Genomic DNA, 20252 nt, shown 5'->3' with positions numbered 1-20252 from the left:
CCAAAAGGTACTTTATAATTAGCAGTTATGCTCTATTTTGAATACTTATACCTGACCTAAGTACATTTTCCATCAAATTAAAACTGTGTTACACCTATTTAGAATTGATATATAGGAGTTTGTCAGGTTGGTTTAAGCAAAGACAGACCTCTATTTTAGCACATATGATTTCTATTTATGTGTTGACTGTTCAAACAAGGGCTTGGACCAGTGCCTGGTGATAACACAGTAATTGTCATAAAACAAGCTTTCTACCTGTGGTAGAAAAAAAAAAAAGAGATTTCTTTTCTATATAGCTTAACATTTTGGCATTAATGTGATTTTCCACTAAAAATGTATGTTTTTGTATTCTGATTCTGATAAGTCATATGGTAACAGTATCATAGTATCAAAATCAAATTTAAAGAACCAAAAACACTTCTGCATGCAACCTTTTCCTGCATCCATGTTTTCCATTGTTCTTGACTGTTGATTTTCTTCAAGTCTGCATGCAAAGACCATAGCAAGAACGGACATTGATTGCTGTTATGTGGCACTCTGTGCATTCTGATCTCTCCATGTAAAATGAATCTGATATTAAATGAAAGAGCCATAACATTTCAGGTTCTGCCTCATTGGCTCTTTGAGCAAACATGAATCAGAGTACAACACAACTAGGGTCTAAGAGACAATCTCAAGGTAAGCACCCTTATTCAACAATCAACATCTTAAAATGTTTTTTTGTTTATTTGTTTTATTGTTTGTTTTTTGTAAGTTTATTTTTTCTTAGTCATCATCTGCCCCCTCAGTATATTATTTTATTCATCTTTTTTTCCGTGATTTGGTGCAAATTTATATTTTTTTCTTTTTGGTCTTTTCAAATAAGTGTTTTTGTATAGATGGCTTTCCTGCTTGCAGCCATCTTGCCCTTCTAGCGAGTTTGTATGAAGTGTTTGTGATGATTTACTGTATGCTCTCTTTGCCAGAGGACATACATTGTGTTACTCAGTGTATATATTTGTCAGCATGAACTTTTCCACTTTTTCCCCAAGCACCCCAAGTTGAATTTGTTTAGGATAAAATAGCGAATCTTTGGTTTGCCCTTCTACAGAGGGCAAATCCCCCCCTCCAAAAAAAAACTTTTAAAGGAAAAAAATTAACATGCAGAACAAAATGAAAAGCAGACACACACCAGTGAAATCTGTATTTTTTGTTTTGTTATTTAAGTCACACAACCGGCAGCATTATTTAAAGGGAATATACCCTAATGCAGAATTCCTCTGTAGTTTTGCATGGTTTCTGTGTTTGTAGAATTTGATTTTGTATTTGGTTATTTGTGAATGAATTTGCCTGTGTGAACATTTAATGTGTGTACTCCAAAGTATTGCTGTCATGAGGCTGCAAAATACATCATTTGTGTAACAAAATCAAGTCAATCTTTAAAAAATGATTTATGATCATTCAATATTGATTAGTAGAATTGCAAAGCATATCTCTTGAAGACAATATATGCAGCTTCATGCACGCTTACACAGGAGCAGTCACATAAAGTGCTACCAATTGATTAGCAATTTCGTGTTAAAATTGTTATGCCCTGTTTTGTGTATGTGTGTGTGTGTGTGTGTGTGTGTGTGCGCACGCGTGCGTGTGTGTGTGTGTGTGTGTGTGTGTGTGTGTGTGTGTGTGTGTGTGTGAACACGTGTGCATGCGCGTGTGCGTGCTCTTATGTTCTACATTATGTTGCATTGTCTCCATCATGTAGACTTCTTGAGAATAGTGCAATCCTGGATCAGTACGAACGGGCACCACTGACATATGAAAAAGTGGAGCGGAGATTTACACCAGCATGAGGCTGATGATGATGAAGGGACACTTTGGCCAAAAGGATATTAAAAACATATTCACTGCAAATATTAACACAAAGGACTAGATGAAAATCCTGCTGCTGCAATATTGTAAATGATGCCAGTTTTGACAGTCAGTCAGCAATTACTTGTATGGAATGTTGTTTTCATTTTTTTGTTTTTATTGTTTTGTTCAATTTCTAACTGGAATGAAGGATATGGGCATTTAGAACAGTGAATTTAAAAGTAGTATTCGGGCAGAAACATGTCTGTTACTGTCATAAATTCCTCTCCTGTAACTCAGTTCATGTGATCAAACATTCTACTTTTGAGCATGGATTTTCAAAATTAGGGGCACACATACCATGATTTTATCAAAGCAAATCATAATTGCTTGCAGCTTCAAAATTAGCTTAATATTTTTTATACAATTAGATGTAATAAAAATCTAATAACTAACATCAGTCAATGTGATAGTATTATTACCAACAAAATTATGTTTTATTAACAAATCAAGGCCCAGTTGTGTGGCTTTTGCATGCTTCTAAGGTACCCATTAAATCATTAGTATATTAACAGTAATTTAGGAAAAGCCCCCCATGTACTAACATATACCAAAGTCATACTGGCATAAGCAGTGTGAGAAATTGTCTCTGAATCTAATTAACTGCACTGCATGCATCTGCATTGATACAACATTTGGTTGAATGCACCGCACAAATAGATGTTGCCATTTTTTTCCCACATAGACTACATTTTGGGAATACAGTACATGTTTATTTTCAAATCCTTATTTGACTGTTTGTTTGTTTAATTTTCGCAAACATATTCAAGATAAGTCTTTCTTTTATCTGTTAGCTTTTATCGTAGAAGCTTAATATCTTGGTAATTAACCAGACTTTTCTACTCCAACAAATCGAAAATGATAATTTTTAAAGTTATAAAAATTCTTTCAGAGCTGATTTTACTGATGCTTCATAAAAAAATAAATAAATGATTAAACAAATATCAATAAAGTGATTTTCTTTGTTTTACTGGTTTTTGGTCAGTAGTTCCTCTCTTCCTTGACTGTGTCTAGTTATCACCATACACCTTCTACTTCAACACCTCATAGTCATATATAGTTCTTAATGTATATATATATATGACATATGGTGCTTTATTGGCTTTATAGGAGGAAACAGACTCAAGCTGAATTTGAATTGCTGAATGATTTGTATCAACAGCCAGGGACAAAAAGATTTCTTGCTTGATTGAATATTCTCAGGTACAAGACAGATGAATTGATTTTATTGTTATGTACATGTGTGTGTGTTGGGGGGGGGGGGTAGAAAATAGAAGGGTTGATCAACTGTGAGCATAAAGTAACCATAAGATAATAAATATGGTGGAATTATATATATATATAACCAAGTTTTCCCCTCGGGTCACATAATCATACATTGTCCAACATTCCTTATGATAGGGAATAAAGCATAGGCAGGTTATGCTAACATCCCTGAATTGTGTTTTTCAATTCACCCACAACTTTGATCATTGGTATGGAAGAAATTAAGCACAACACTCTTTTACTCCTCTGCTTTACTTACTTTGTTATTCACCCCAACACACAAAATGGTCACAAACACATCTGCCAATAAGTAGATGAAGGCAGACAGCTCAGTAATTAATAAGCTTCAACCATTTCAAACACAAGCAGACCAGGCAGTAGATGAGAGTGGTGTGGGCCCAGAGCAGACTTAAAGTAATAGTGTTTTCATTTCTCTACAGATACATCAGACAGATGCATCATTCCTCTGCATCTTGCCAAGTTTGACAGCATTTGGATCTAAGGTTTCTCTCCCTTGTGCATCTTGACTGAATAATGTAGAGTCTGTGATGATAAAATGTTTTGAAAAAAAGGTTTGTTATGTAAGCATCAAGATCTTTCTTTCCTTTGGAACATAGAGGTGCAATTTTCTCTACTGTGCTATACAACTGGCAAGGATTGACGAGCCATGGATCCCTGATCACTTAAGATAAGGGACTGAAACTTTTTTTTTTTTTCCAAAAACAGAATACCTTTAATGTAAAGTTTTTCATCAAGGAAAAAAAAACAGAATCAGGTTTTTTAAATGCATTTTCATTATATTTGAAATTCCATATTTATGCTGCTTGATTCACAATATTTTTTTTTATCCGTCCTTCTGTTTTATTTCTATTTTAGCTTTTTGTGGGTTGGGGGGGGGTTACTATTACATTATGGTGTAGATGTCTAAACAGAATGTTTTTATCCAGAATTTAACAGGATGTGTGAAATAAAGTGACTCTGAATTTCCTGAGTGTACATACATTTAATTTGATTAATCAATTGACAATTATTTGCTCATATTTTGCATTTGTCTCAGCAATATGATTTCTTGTCAAACTCTCGATTGTTTTTAAGCATTCTGCATATTAAGTTGGTAACATATTAATAAAATGCTGGAGACAACATTTTCAATAAACTAATTTTTATTTATGATTTATTGGTGATGACTTCATTTTTCTTTAGCAATAACATCTAATTTACACTCTCATGTATCGCTTCTTTTTATATAGCTGTGGGGAACAGTGAATCGACTTGACATTGTTTCCTCTGACAACATTTTGGTTTCTACAACTTGGTAGAGGCAGACAACCTCTAATAGATACAATCCCATTTCTGTTTCGAAATATTTATGAAAGCACGAACAGGGTTTTCGAAGTCTGTTTATGCCTTTCTATTTTGATGAATATTTTTAAGGGGACATGTAATTTACTATTTTCCTACGCAAAAACAAATGCAAACGTAAATAATGGTATATATTTGGCATTATTAAACATAATTGCATTTCCACTTGGTTATCAGTGCACAGCGCACACAACAGCTGACTTTTTGAATATGTAAAATATACAGACAGCTAATAATACATAATTTATGAATTATTAATCATTTATGTTAGCAAAAGCATCGAATAATATTACGACGGTTGATCAATGATATGCATAATTAAATGAATAAGAAGCTATTCCTTGTGGTTAAGGCGCATACTGCAGGAGCAGTGCTGACACAAACTACGTCTCCCATGATGCGTAGCGGTGGTGCGTCTGGGGGGGAAATTAACGTAAAGGGGTAAGGGAATGAATTGACGCACACATTGTAGCAAATTTTTGTCTACCTAAACGGATTTCTCTCAGAAGTGTATTAAAGTTGTAAGTAGTGAACATAACCCGTTAGAAGCCTGCTAAATACAGTTATTTATAAGTGTCCACGACGGCATGTTGCTGTACTCTTCACAGCTTTAGCTAGCTCGCTTTTTTGCTTTTAACTTACTGTCCAGTGACAAAACGTTCCTGTTAGAGTGAAGCTAACACGCGGAGGTCATGGCTTACAGGCAGATATTGAAAGCAATACATCGAAATTTAACGCAAACGGCGACACAGAATGCCAGCCATTGCTTATTTGTCCTCACACGCCGGACGGTGGCTACAGTTCCGAGACTGTCCCTCCACCGACTGGAGGCTCCAGCTCTGGGCAGCCTAGCTCCGGTGCAAAGACGCCAGGGCATTTCTCTGGACTTCACTGTCAGGAATAGGGTCAGTCCCGAAGACAGAGATAGCCGGCAGAAGTCGATTTCCAAATATCAGAGTGGGAGCCCAAAGCCCTCAGCAGCACAGAAGGGTAAGGGCATATTGAACACTACGCCAAAATTATTTTATACCGTGCAAACCAACAGCCTGGTGATCTTAATGTTGCAACGTTTTATTAGATGTGTTTGATAGATGGCGTTTATTTGCATGGGCATGTTGTGTTTATCTATTAATCGATCTTGAATCCCATAATGTTGTTGTAGTGAGAGACGCCGGCAGAGATTTCACCTACCTGATAGTAGTACTCATTGGCCTCGGAGTGACAGGTGAATATCAAGGTTTCATCAGTTGCATTCACAAACATCGCATTTGTGCCTAGTTCATTTAGAATATGAAGCCTAAGTTTTTGGTTTTGTTTTAGGTGGTCTTCTATACGTGGTTTTCCAGGAGCTGTTTTCTTCCTCAAGTCCAAACAAAGTCTATGGGAAAGCTTTTGACAAAGTCAGGTTACATCCTGAGGTACTTAATGCCACCCTTACTCTTAGTCTCAACTGAATAGTCCTGTAGTATACAACCATGCTGTTATCATCCACAATTTTATATTGGACTGGACTGCATTTATTTTATTTGTTTTTAAGTTTATTTGACATGAACCATTTTTGAAGACATGTATTTGAGGTCACTGTCTTGAATCTGCACATCACTGAAAATCATATTGTTGAGGTCGTTCCTTTCCTTTGGAAAATATGAACCATCATTGAATCAGCTGTTTTCAACTGAACACATAGGTGATCGGTGCATTTGGAGAGCCTATCAAGTGTTATGGTGAGACTACACGTCGAGGGAGGAGACAGCAAGTCAGGTGAGAATTAGTTTTTTTCATGAAACAATATCCAGACATGTTGTTATTATTTTTACAAAGGGGAAAAACAACTTCATGTGCTTTGCACAGATATGACATCATTTGGTAAGCGAGGGAGTTAAAGAATCATTTTAATTGTGTTTGTTTGGGGTTTTATTTGATTTCTTTCCTTTATTTTGTTTGTTTTAGTTCACTCAACATTATTTTCTATCAGCTAGGCATCTGTAATTCAGTCTGGTCTTTTCCAGTCAGTTTCAGATCCCCTTCCTTCAAACCAAACACCATGCTGTGTGTAATTGGCTTGACTGTCATGTTCAACCTGTGCGTAATATAATACTGGTATTTACAAAATATCAAATGCTTTTTATTTTCATTTTACATCTTCAACCTGTGTTATGCTGATTGTTTTGTGTTTAAAACCATTCATCTGCCATATAGGGCATTTCTATTCCCTGCCAAAACCTAGCCAGTCCAGGGATTGAATGGTCGGGTGAGAGTCTGGATCAGTTGAGTGATATGACAATATTCCTGGTTAGGATTTGGGCTAATATGCCCAGTTTGAGGGGCCTAAATGCTGACTATGGACATTATGTTGCTTAGAAGATAACTGCTGTCAGTTATAATAGTATAGCCAGCAGCTGTGATACTTGTTTAGTCTGTTGATTAACCACAATATGTCTTAAGTGTATGTTGTTTGTATTTGTTTTTTGCGTTTTCAGTTTTTACCAGATATTTTTGTAAATTAGTAATACTAGGGAATAGCCCTATGTTTATTTTGTCTTGTCTTTCTACTCAAGTCATGTGGAGTACCTGAAGGATGGACTCAAGCATCTGAGATTGAAATTTTACATCGAAGGTGTGGAGCCAGGCCTCAAGGGAACTGTGCATTCAGAGTCCAAAGAGGTTCAGTATTTTATTTCTCAAATTAAATGAATTAATTTCAAAAGGCATAATGCCTAGCTGGCATGTATTTTTATCAAGACTTAATATCCCTTTCTCCATGACATTAAAGGCTTTAATTGTTTTGTTTAATTTGTTTTCTTTGAACAGAATCCTGAAAAAGGAACATATGAGTTCCGCTACATATTTGTGGAAATAGACACCTACCCAAGACGGACCATAATAGTAGAAGATAATAGATAAGAAACCAAAAAGACTAAGCAGTTCAGAGATTACCTTTCCCTGACAAATTGATTATCATGCACATTGGGATTATTTTTTAACAGTTGTGTATTATTGGATGGTGATATGGAATTTTAGATGTGATCTTTTTTTTCCATTAAAATCTGATGGATTCATTGACGTCTGTTAACATTTCTATGGGTTCTTATGTGAAAAAAGACTTATCATAAAGAACCATATTTTTAACTAATGAAAATTACCATTTCACTACTATTTTATGAATTGTTCAAACTAACATCAACATCGGACTCAATGGCAGCGGTTATAACTCTGGGTTTTAGGCTTCTGTCTTGTCAATAGCTGTGGCCAGTTGTGATAAAATATTGTCACTTACGTATGTCAGGAACAGAAGAAAATAACATGACAAACTACATGTAAAGTCCCGGAAAATGTTAAACATATCAAAAACCACTGGTCCTCTTGTGTTCCCATATGTAAAGTACCGGTATTGTCTATGCTGTGTATGGCTGTATGAAAAAATGCACAAAAAAATAAATCATGGCTTTATAGTTCGTAGAAAAACCAAAAAAATGTCCAAAACTCTGAATGGTTGTCATGAACAAATTCCCCATGCAATGTGGTATTTATTAAGATTTATTGAAACATATTCCAGTATCTGATTAATCCACATGATGGTACATAGGTCTGTGACTGAGCATCAGCAAGTGAGCCTGTTTCTTTTCCGATGTGACATTTGATGTCATTTTGTAGGTGACAGGCCTGGTGATAACATTTATTTTGACGACAATTACACTCCATGTTTATTTGGAAGTTTTTCAGCGAAATTTTTCTGGTTCAGTTTTAAGCCTCATTTTTTACTTAGCGTCAGCAGATGGCAGCAGAGTGCCATATACCGTAACATTCTAGTTTATTAATTTTAATCAATTTCTCCTTGTGTAATATATTTTTCGTTCCAAGAGGCAATTTTCTTTCATTTTAAATCAGTGGGTAATGAATTTGAAGATTGCAGAGAAAAATTATTGCATGCGTCTATTCAACAAGTCTTTGAAATGTGCTCCATGCCGTCTCACCACCACTCCTTTGTCCTATGAACCCTTGCTACTTTCCTGTACTCTGGTCAGTAAGAAGATTTACAAACACCCATTATCAAGATTGAAACGGAACTTTACGGGAACGTTGCTGTTATTATGCAGTGTAGGTTTTGTGGAGAAAAAATAAAGAGACGTGTAATTTGTCCTCCAGATCCTTTTCGAACCGTTTCGCTTATTTTCTTGGCGAAACGAAAACTCAAGACAACGAACCCCTCACGATTTGGTTTGATTCAACAGAAGTGGGGGGGGGGGGGCGTTAATCGCAGTTTGTACTTCAAAATGATCGCCGAGAAGTTTACTTTTTTCGCAAATACAACTGAAGTTAACCCCGCGGATCATATTTGTCCGCAACAGAAGTCGGTATTTTGCACTTCACCCTGAAGGCAACACAGCCCCGGAGCCCAAACACCGCCCACCGAGGAACCAAAAGCACTGCACACGTACGAGTGTGTTATCTTCAGGCGAAAGCGAAAACTTGGTGGGACTTGTGTGCTGTTGGTTTTTTTTTTTTTTTGTGAGGAGTTAAGCCTGGCGACAGCATGAGGAGTAGGTTGTGGATACCAGCGCGGACGCGTATGTTCACAAGTAGGCCATTTTCAGTTCTCTTTCCTCGGCGGCGCGGTGTGTAAATCGAGAAACGGCTGTTATTGTTGTGGCCTGCTTGACGTTAGCCAGGCTTCGAAGTAGCCGCAGCCCCGTCAAATCCCTCAGCAGAACCAGCATCGACCACCCGAAACGACAAGAAAAATGGAACAGCTTTCCAGCTAACTACGAATAAGTCCACTTTGTTGTTGCAAAGTAAGTTCACCAAAGCGGCGAGACTGTCAAGTTTTTGCTAACGTTGGCTATTGGCTAATGTCGCTAAATAGTAGCTACCTTGCTAAACATCTGTTTCAAGTTATTAGAGAGTGATTTAACGTTTGAATCCAACCACATAGTTTTGTCATGTGATGTTTGTTGCCGATTTTCTTATCGCATTGATGTTTCTGAGTGTTCAAAATAATCACATGATTACGAAAGGTTCACAATGTGCGTTTTCCTGACTTTTTGTGCAGGACTCCTACATAATTCTTCCTCAGGTATGGGAGTCCATGTGCAGTGACCACAATAACACGAACATGGAACTATACTGGTATATGTGAGTAATCCTTGTGAAATTTTCATATCTTCATATTTTAGTGGTCATTTTTGGAGGCGATCTGCTGGGTTCTTAAAAAATTACCCATCCTCTGTCCTTTTCTCTCCTCCCCACAGAGTTGTTATAGTGTTCATCATCATCAAGATATTCTTCTATGTGTGCTGGTACCGGTCCAGGCAACGGCAGCTGGCAGCATACCTAAGCAACCCACGCAATGCCCAGATAGTTATTGTTGGAGGAAGGGCCTACCTTCATCAGATGTGTGAGAGACAAAGTGTAAGTGTCAAACTTGGAAGCCTCTAAAAGCTTGTACTACATTTCAAATATGTGATTTAACTATTTGCGACAAAACTATTTTTGTTAATAAGTTAAATGGATTTTATAATGCAGTATTGAAAAAGTGTAGAGACTCATCAGTGGTACATCATGTTAAAAAAGCAAGTAGAAGGACACAGATAAGTAACATATTTGTAGAGATGTTGTCTGCACTCTGGGGGAAAATGTGGAGTTTTCGTTTTGTTACACTCGCTTGGAACAGAAAAAAGTAGAGAAGCCGCATTTTACTTTCACAAAAGCAGGTTTTTTGTTTTGTTAAAGTAGAATAATGCATATGGTTTGTAAGCCTCTGAACCCTAAAGAATTCATGTTGTGGTAGACACAGAAGTAACAGCCTTGCAGTTTAGCATGCAATGGCGAGTGTGTAAACTGCCCTTTTTCGGGGCAAGTTTGTAAAATTTCACAGATAGATGTGACCTCTTTTTTTTTTTTTTTTTTTTTTTTTTTTTGGTCAGGTAGCCTAGCTCACACTTTGCTTCTCTTGAATATTATGAAGCTTGCAATAGCTGGAGGGCTGCCTCTTAATATGTAGTTGAATGTGGTTTATTCTGTTGCCGATTTAGGAGTTTATAGAGAATAACCATCTTTCACATAATTTTATATGGAGACTTGTGCGTATCTCAGATAGTCATGTGTGTGTTTTTCCCCCAGGGTTTTTATGTTTTCAGCCTAGCTAAACCACCTGGAATTAATCTTTGATTCAGATATCTCCCATAATGTGGTCTGTGAATATCAATGGTTCTCTGTTTTCTGATGATTTGAATATTTCATTACTTTATTTATAGATTCAGAATTACAATGCCCAAATTACTTTTTAATGAAAGCTGCCTTTAAAATACATTTAAGTAGTTTCCTGGACCCATGCCTCTCTTACTATGATTGTAGAAGTCAGATCAAAAAAGGGCTGCGGTGATATTTTTAGAACTGTTTAAAACATGTGCATAACAGGAAATGCCAAGTTTTAGAAACAAGTAAAGAAGTTTAAACAGAGATGCAATGGCAATTGAGGATACATTACAGATATCACAAAATTCCTGGGCTGAATTTAATAACCAAAGGCACCCTACCCACATCCTTCACTCCTCTGTCTTCGTCCTCCTTTTCTAGAACCGTTTCTCCTTGTATTTTTTTCCAATCTTTTTCCCTTTTTCTCATCCGGAATGTGTGGTGGCAAACATCAATTACTCTTTGGAAAATAAAGAACTTACACGAATCTTACTTTAAGGACTTTACTCTCATGACCTGAATTTCCTCTTGACTATAGAGGGGGCCACGTCCCTTGTTCTGCTTGGTGGTACCCTGCTGTTGCAACGATGAATGGGTCTCTGGAGAAGCCCATTTCTTCTATGGGCTGACCAAATCATTGAGTTGACTAGCAAAGTTCTTTTAAAACCTGAGAATGAAATCTGTCATCATAACCCTCATATGTGCCAGTGAAGAGATGCCTTTGCAAAGCGTGAGAAAATGTCGCATTCTGCTGCTGCTCAGGTCAGTTCTGAATAGATCCAGCTTGACTTGGAATGCATCAACAAGATCAATGACAGTGTTGTCTGCCTTGTAGTCCTACATTTGACTCTTTCAGATCTAGGAATATGTCGCAGAAATCAGACATCAGCCATGAAGTTGTTGTTCAGCATGTTTTTAATGTAAGCTTCTATCGTTTTTTTGATTACTGCTGTGAGAAAAGTTGTACTCCTTTTGGGGGTCACCAAAACACTCCAGAGCTTGGACAGTAGACTTTTCTGACGACAGCTTGCAGAATAAGCAATATAAGAGCCTTGATAAGTAAAGAGTATAATTGCTATCACGCTGTCGTTTTAAGTTCCCCGCTAAGTTTAGCACACAACGCTGTCTGATACACAGTGCAGTTTATGGAGATTATCTGGTATGCAAGAGTAGATGCACTTGTTTAAACACTTCTTTAAACTATTTCCTAAGCATGGGATCATCAAAGTACGTTTCATCTCAAGTGCTATCAGTCTATTAGTGTTACCTGTTATGAATAGAATGGAATAGAATAGAATACTCCTTGACTCATCCCACAGTGGGCGAATTTCAAATTTCTCAATGGATGGTGCTCCATCACAAGCATGCACACACACACTTAATTTCAGACCATTGTCTTTGAAAAGTGTTGAAATCATGTCAAAGACCTGCTCTCCCCTTCTGATGTCAGCAAGCCAAACAGTTCCTCTCTGAAGCATTTGCCATTGAAAAACAGACTTATTAGCACCATTCAGTGTCAGTTCTGTCTGAGGACTCATTTACTGGCAAAGACATAAAATCAGCTTTTTTTTCAGTTTAGTCAATAGTGTTTTATGTCTGTAGCTAGAATTTCAACCCAAGGAATGTTTGACTTAACTGACAAGGGTACATTTTTATTTGCAGCTGTCACACTCGTTTTCATTTTTCCTCATATATCACTTCATCTACAATGGCCAATATATAGATTTTCATGGTTTTAGAATCTGTAAATGGCCTCTTTTTTTGCAACATAACAGAGGGGGAAGTTGCAGTATCTCTGTTGAGGTGTGCAGAAATGCACCTTTTTTCGTACAGCTCCGGCTGCAAGTCGTTTCACCACTCCCTCCTGATCCGTCAGGGAAGTTAGTAGGGAGTTTTGAGTGTTTTTCAGTTTGTTGCCCCTGGACATGGTTATCTTGTCGTTCCCTGACACACTCCTAGCAAATTAAAGACATCGGTTTTAGCTTTTAAAGATTACTGTGAAAGACAGTTGACAACAAAGGCCATTGGTTTATCCCTGCCAGGACTGACAAATACTTGTTAATGTTTTTAAGTTGAAGTGGACATGTTTTATGCTTGGCATCTTGTCAAATGTTCTGCCAGCACCGCATGTCACACGGTTAGCCCCACTTCAAAACAACTGCGCTGCATTGTGGGTTTATTGTTTCAGGGCTACAGAGTGTTGTATTTGCAGTTTATAATCATGTAGGTTCTATACTATTACCCACCGTAAATGCTATAAAGGTATTACAGACCAAAAGTCCTATATTTTTAGGAATTTGGGAAATTCTGCAAAATGTGCTGCCCAATGTTTCTCTGGAAGGACAACATGCTGGGCCACATATGGCCTCCAGGCCCCCAATTGAAAATGTCTGTCTTCAATCATACTGATATATTGACTGCATAAAGGTCATACTCATATCAGCCTTCATGCCATCCGCACCTGGATATCACTGCGCACTATGTAAATAACTTGTCTGTTTATTTTTATTTTTATAAAAAAACCTGTAAATACTTCAAGACTGGAGCTCTTATTGCAAAATTTTGCTGTGCCTGCACAATAACAATTAAAAATTAATCAAAAATTAGACAATTTAAAAAAAAAGTATTCTAAAAGAGCAGTGGCCACACAAAAGGCGAAAAACTTATGAAAACCCCTCAGTTTCCATTTTGTTGCATTGTAGGTTGTGTGGAATGTACAGCAGGAATGTCCCATGACTATCTGTACCACCAGAACCTTTAAGTTGTCAGGTGAAAAAGTTAAAGATAAGTGAAACCTGGGTATCAATGTTAAATTTGGGATCATGCTTTGATACATTAGTTTTGATGTAAAGAGTAAAAAAAGTAAATTGTTCATATTTTATTAATATAATGTTTTATTGGTTTTGGTATATTTTTCACTTATTAAAGTGTCATCATTATTTGCCATGGCTATGTCAAGTATTAATTTGACTGTGTAAAACCATAATTGTATAACTAGATAGTTATTGGCTTTATGTGGTAAATAGATTTAATTAGCAGTGGCAGCCTGCTGCATCTTTCTTGTTCCAGCCATTTCATGCTCACAAGAGGATGCTCATTCTGAACCAATTATGTCATCAGTCCATCATTGCTCACATCCTACTCAATTTGCATATGCCTTTGGGGGATACATTTAGATCATTTTTTGCCTCAAACAAGTTAGGTAAAATGTTTGCTTTTCGTCTTCAGAACACAAGCTTCTTTAATACAAGAGATGTCTTAAATCGCTCCTCATTTTGGGATTAAAAACTGGACCTGCCAAGAGTAATTTTCTACCATGTGCTTGTTTTAACTTTGTCCTGGTTTTGTTATTCAGCACATTTTTAATGTCTTCCTATTATTTTAATATGGTTCTCTTGTTTGTGTAGCTCTTGTCTAAATGGTGCAATAAAAATACAAGCTTTTTATAATAGCCAGAAATGAGACTTTGATTTTGAGCCTCATATCTCTCGCCCATCCAAGGATAAAAAGAGATGTGACTGAGGCCCTTTCATTTTTTAATGAAAAGATGGATAAATGCAAACCCAACTGAGGTGTGTGCTATTACTCATGGATTGACTCACATTTTATTTACATTTCTCCAGTGCCTTTAAAAAACACAGAGAATAGTACAGTACAAGGTGGTTAGCCTTCCTAAGTAATTTTGAAGATTATTGTTGTAATCTTTCCCAAAAAGAGGTGACCAATGGGCTCCATGGATTTGCTCATTTAAAAAAAAAAAGCAAAGCAAACCATATTTCCATAACCACTAATGTCTTTGCCAGAGGTGTGTACTGTAAAACTAGCTAGGTTAGTTTTTTAAATTGTGTAAGTGAAGAGATATTCATCATGTAACTCATTGCTCTCATTAAGTAAGCCAGTTTGTCACATCGCCTTGTATTTGCACTTATGTATGACACTTTTTCTTCGGATTTGTAAGTGATTGGTTTCCCTTCCTTCTGCAGCAAACCTCGCTCTGGCCAAGCTGGTACGGGGTTCAGGATGATTTGTCTGTAGAGGAGCCATCCTCAGCTCTACCCCCAGCTCCATCCTTCTCTCACCTGGACATGCCTCCACCATATGAGGCGGTCTCTGGAGGTAGTGTACTCTCTCTCTCTCTTGCTCTCTTGAGCTCTCTCTCTTTCTCTGGATCTTTAGCTTCAAATATGTTGTTGCTTTTGTCTCTATCATAAAGTAATACATCCCTACCCGCTTACTTGATATTTTGAACAACCTACTTAGTAATTCTTAGGTCAAAGCACCTCACAATGTACAGTAGTCAAATATTATACACCTCCCCTTTAACAGAATTAGTGCAGCAATTGAGTCCAGAGTAAGGAAATCAATATAAGATGATCATCAGATAATTTTCTTCTAATGTACTTATGTCTTTTTGTTTCACACTGGACTGTAAAACAATGTTCTGTAATGTAATGCAGTGCACACAACTAGTGTGTTGAATGAAAAGAAAGCTCATTGCCTTCTTTTTTGCTTACACAGCAAAGTAGACATTTGAGTCCGTACATGGCTCCGTGTGAGCTTGTGGAAAAGTTTGTTGTACGTTCTGCACACTGGCAGGACCTTTTACTGACTCATCCAGTTATTTTTTATTTGATACATATTGTACCACTTTCTTTTAAAGTGGTTATTCATTCCAAGAGAATGATGTGAATATGTTTCCATTAGCCAAGAGTCTAATTTCCTACCACAAATACATGTTTTAACACGTATTTGACATACCCACTTTAGTTAGATGGTAGATCTTGCTAAATAAATATTATTTATCTGTATTCTCATAGATTTTTAATATGCTTTCCTTCCAGAGGACAACCTGAAACCCCCTCCCTATAGTGAATGTGCCGGTGGTGATGAAGCCGAAGCTCCTCGCCCGTCCTATCACACTCCTCTCATTTCTGAAGGAGGAGATCCCAATAGCATAAATGAAGCGCCACCTCCTTACACATTGTCCTTGCCTGTACAAATCTGTCCACAAGAAGGTGCCATAAGCAGTGGCAACAGTGAGTTCCAGTTAGAGGGCAGGTCTACTTAATCAATCCCTGATGCCTGTTTGCCTTTTCCATGCACTGCCTTTCTACCTTCAACTTCAGTGATCATTGCCAGCCTAACTCTCGTTACATGGGAGCAGATTATGTGGATGTGACTGAATGAGTGAGTGCGTTCAATGATTTTAGGAACCAAATACATTCTCTTCATCGTATTATTTAAAGTGGTCTGAATTAATGGGTTTGGCAATAACAGATGATATCAGGAAGCCCATGTGCCTCAGCCAGGACAGCAGAACCTGCCCCCCTATAAACATGTCATGTGAAAACAATCTCCAAATGGCTGGCAAAGAAGAGCCTCCAGGGAAACGGTCTGACTTTAGAGGTATCTGGTGTGCCCAGTGAAAGTCTGCTAAGACTTCCTCGTCGGTTTGCAGGCTCTTGCACCTTCAAAATGGAGTAAGGACTAAGTCAAGTAGTGTTTTTTCTTATTATTATCCAACATATATATACATACACACACACACACACACACACACACACAGGGAAAGGGAAAGCTGAATTGTCATCAGATGATAGTAGTTGGGTTGCATGATTGCATTTTTTTAGAAAGCATTTCAGCTCTTTGCTGTCCTCATGGACTGTTTGTCTGCATGGAACCAAAGCCCAAACGTGACTGGTCAACACTTGTCAAGACTACAAACCAGAATGCTTCCAGTCCCTAAATCTGGTCAGATATCAACACCTTAAGCATGCCTATGCAGATCTATGTGTATTTAACTGGTAGTGTGTTATCTGTCAAGACAGACAAGAGGACACTGGACAATTCATAGGCAAATGAGGTTGATATATGGAAGTTACTTAGATGAAGTTGCAAAATGGAACAGTAACTACCTGAGTAGCTCATGGTAATAGTTAGGCCACATTTTCTGCCAGGTTTTGGCACTCAATCTAGATATGCAGTATAATACATGTGCCCCGAAATTATTTTTTTTCATGAATATTATGTTTGATGTGATATATTGTTTTTCTTCTCAGTCAGCTTTTTTATCAACCACATTTTACACGATCCTTTTATCCTGCTGTCACATTAATAGAAATGGGCCCGTTTTGGCAGAAACTTTTTTTTTCTATTTTTCTGTGAAAACCAAACAAAATTAAGGTGTTAAATTCCTGTCAATCTTCTTGTCGTGGCAACTGGACTTGAATTTCTTCACTTGAAGACGTTTTACCCTTCATCTGAGAGGCTTCTTCTGTTCTAATGACCTGGGGGGAGTTTCGGAATATGCCCCTTATATATGCTTATATTAAGAAACACACCAGTCATTAGAACTGAAGAAGCATCCCAGATGATGGGTGAAACCTCTACAAGTCGCCACGACAAGAAGATTACGGCAAGAATTAACCATGACCTGGATGACTGAGAACCTCCACAGACATAGGGTGTTAAAGTCTGTTGCTTATGTAATATTAGTGTTGTAAGCACTTTTAGTGCCTCCTGATGCAAAAGGTGGAGTGTTTTGAAAAACTAAAGACTTAAAAAATCCTTGGCATAGTCTTAAGAGCTTCACACTCTGTATTGAGATACTTGAGAAGTAGAAGAGGTTAGCGTTTGTGTAAAGGCAAAACTGCTCTCAAGTAGTTCAATATACTTAGCACTACAATCCAACAGGTAGTTGCTGCTGGGCTGTACTGGACTGCATTAGTTTTATCCAAGTGTACCTAATTAAGTGGTGATTGTGTATGCCAGAATGCACTGTTTTGATATATTCTTACAAACATGAATTGTGTGATTTCAGTGTTGCAAAAAGTTATGAAAGTGAAGTGTGATGAAATAGTTAAATCCCCTTTTTATGTAGTTAAGACCTCAGCAGCAAGATAATCAGATTATATTATTATGTGGTATATTGAGTATGGCTGGGGAAAAAGAAGTGTTCCCAAATTAAAAAGGAATGACTTAAAATTATCTTGATAGACATGTTACTAGTTGGCTCACTGCAGTTAAACATATGTTTGATATTACTGACTGCTGATAGGAATGCAGTATCATGATGAACTGATTGGAACCTAAATGGACACGATGCATTTTAAACTGGCAGTCTGGTAGACGCCAACTTTATTTTTCTTTTATCGTCTTTTGCAGTGCAATAAGTCCAGGGGAATTTCATGATCACCCTTTTGCTTCCTGTGTCACTATTTTAGTTTACCTGGAAACAATGAGGTGATCCACCTGCTATGGTTTGGTTATATAATCTGCACAGTTTCCTTACATATGAGGAAAAATTAAGATCAATCAACTTCTTGCTTTGTAAATGTGTTTTTGGCCTGTGGGGAATCATGTAAATGGGGCCTTGTCGGCCATTTAGATTTATAATTGTTTGTTAATGTTGTCAGTATTCTGATAAATTATCCGTCACTAATACCCTTTATTCAAAATTCTCTCGTCTACAATCAGAGGAATGCAACACAGAGATTTCAAGTTAAAAATGTAGCTTTGAACCTAGACAGCACCACTAACTGCAGCCTTATACAATGCACTTCTCATTCTTTCGTTTCATGTCCTCAGCCATGATGGTTGTATGAGATCTCTCTTACTGGTAGCATTTTTACTTCAGGGGAGGTTTATTTGTTTGTTTTCTCTGATTTGGGGAAATGTATCTTCTGTATTAAACTATTGTTTATACTCGTACCTTGTTTTTAGTTCTCTTTTTGTCTTACATTATTCGTCAGGTTTCAGCATGTCAGAGTTACAAGATCCACAGTCGATTGAAATACATGTTTTTTTTTATTGGCAGAGGTCATCGATTGAGCAAAATATTGTGAAATTCATTCATTAACAGTTATTCATTTCTTTCAGAGGTACAAATCTATATTGATGAATCTCCTCTATATTTTTTTGATGGTTCTCCAAAATATTCCCCAGCTGCTTATAAATCTAAGAACGGTACTCAAATGTCAACATAACTTTTGTTGTTCAGTGACATCTGACTTTTTTAAATTAGTGAGGAAGTCAAGTAATAATCTAAATGTTGTAAATGTATACAATATATTGTGCACATCTTGTACCAGTTGGTAAGAGAAGGCCACTTCCCGTTGCTGCATATTTTGATCTTCTGTGCTACTGTTTGTTCATTCATCATGTCTGTTTAGTCTGACTTGTGGGTTTTTATTATTACATTTCAAATATCTGTCTTTGGGCCAAGCCCAAAGGCATTCTTGTTGGGAAAAAACATCGATTTGAATTCTGTTACTTTTCTGAGGTCAGTGAGCCACTAGAGAGCAGTGCTGCACCACTAGAGCTTTTAACGTTTTCTGGCAGGCTGCACCTGTTGCTGAGACTTGTGCTGTTAACGACACAATGCAATGCTGTTGAATGGAATTTATAACCATATGAATGGGTGATCTGAAACAAATACTCCAAACAATTACAAAAGGGCACTGATTGTTTTTCCACAACTGCATTCTGTAGATGGAAAAAAGGGGCTGATCTTACCAATATTGGCTGTACAGTCATCTAGCGTTAGCAGCCTGGATGCCCAAGGACGTTCATATTTCATACCTTAGCTTCTTAGCTGCTGCATCGCGACTGCATGTGAATGAGCTCCTGTAAGGAAAATCCATAATATGTATGCAACTGCTATTGAAGCCTTTATTTTTTGTAAATAAGGCACTAAATAGAAATGTGAGAAAATGCAAACCATAGACAGAAAATCCGAAAGAAATACTGAAAAGTATTCCAAATTAATTAATGCTTATGTACTTTAATGTCCACAATCGTCCATATTTTTTTATTTGAAGTAAAAGTGTTGTTCAATATATTGATCAGTTCTGTGGAATATAAACAGTTGGTGAAAGCAATTTTACACTTGTGATCTGTCTGGTCGGTTTTATATCCATTTTTGCGTCTATTATCAGTCATGCAGGTTTTGCTTTTAGAGATCAATGTTTTCTGGGGGAACGTTTGCAATTTGAGGGAGAAAAGGCAGCAATCCATCTTGTTAACGGCTTTACTAATCATAACATCTTTGTATAAACAGCTGGATAATGGATACAGCACAGAATGATCCAAAAGGATGTGTACTGAACCTCAAGCTTATTGAAGTCTTCAAGGTCATCTGTGTAATAGAATAGAAAGCTCAATTACCCTCTGTTGTCTGTCATGATGAACAGCCATGCCTTGCATTTATGTGCAGAACCTATCACTTTCCAAGTATTTTTGAGGGCTGTTTGCAGAGGGCAAAGAAAAATCCACACCGTTTTGCATTCTGCAAGCAAGCACATTCCTGTCATTGGTGAGGATGGATAAGATGTCAAAAACACTTCTGTTATCGATTTCTGTCTTTTAAAGTCCTTTCAGTTGAGGTTACCCATCACTTGTCAGAACGAAGATATCAACTGCACATGGACAGGAAAGGCACACATATAATGCATTCCAGATTTCAGTGATTCACCCTATAGTCTAAAGCTGGCCTGCGTTTGCATTTCACATTGTCTAGTTGTGTCCATATTCTGTCCTGATAT

General features: G+C 37.2%; 3 protein-coding genes across 5 annotated transcripts in view; all 3 read left to right on the top strand.

Annotated features, from left to right (window-relative positions):
* neto1l (neuropilin (NRP) and tolloid (TLL)-like 1, like) overlaps positions 1 to 4323 on the top strand; it is a 66915-nt gene extending 62592 nt beyond the window's left edge. For 2 of the 3 annotated variants that reach the window (XM_086151222.1, XM_086151220.1), the window contains exons 11-12: positions 604 to 678; positions 3594 to 4323. In XM_086151222.1, the coding sequence (XP_086007348.1) occupies positions 604 to 664 (61 nt within the window). In that variant the 3' untranslated portion in view covers positions 665 to 678; positions 3594 to 4323. The remainder of the gene's footprint in view (positions 1 to 603; positions 679 to 3593) is intronic. The other variant, XM_086151221.1, reaches the window with a different exon arrangement.
* A 624-nt stretch (positions 4324 to 4947) lies between these two features.
* Positions 4948 to 7578, top strand: timm21 (translocase of inner mitochondrial membrane 21). Its single transcript, XM_086151217.1, has 6 exons — positions 4948 to 5505; positions 5678 to 5740; positions 5836 to 5933; positions 6203 to 6276; positions 7074 to 7179; positions 7327 to 7578. Exons 1-6 carry the CDS (start codon positions 5208 to 5210, stop codon positions 7417 to 7419), a joined length of 732 nt encoding a protein of 243 aa, XP_086007343.1. The 5' UTR covers positions 4948 to 5207; the 3' UTR covers positions 7420 to 7578.
* A 134-nt stretch (positions 7579 to 7712) lies between these two features.
* LOC147231980 (uncharacterized) lies at positions 7713 to 18420 on the top strand. The gene is made up of 5 exons (XM_086151219.1): positions 7713 to 9308; positions 9566 to 9648; positions 9765 to 9924; positions 14694 to 14826; positions 15552 to 18420. Exons 2-5 carry the CDS (start codon positions 9602 to 9604, stop codon positions 15776 to 15778), a joined length of 567 nt encoding a protein of 188 aa, XP_086007345.1. The 5' UTR covers positions 7713 to 9308; positions 9566 to 9601; the 3' UTR covers positions 15779 to 18420.
* Positions 18421 to 20252: the final 1832 nt, after the last annotated feature.

The sequence above is a fragment of the Fistularia commersonii genome, chromosome 8 (assembly GCF_037954325.1).
Source record: "Fistularia commersonii isolate RoL2024-O1a breed Wild chromosome 8, RoL_Fcom_v1.0, whole genome shotgun sequence".
Lineage (NCBI taxonomy): Eukaryota > Metazoa > Chordata > Actinopteri > Syngnathiformes > Fistulariidae > Fistularia > Fistularia commersonii.
Note: the sequence above shows the minus strand (reverse complement) of the source record. Positions and strands in the feature narration are given on the sequence as shown.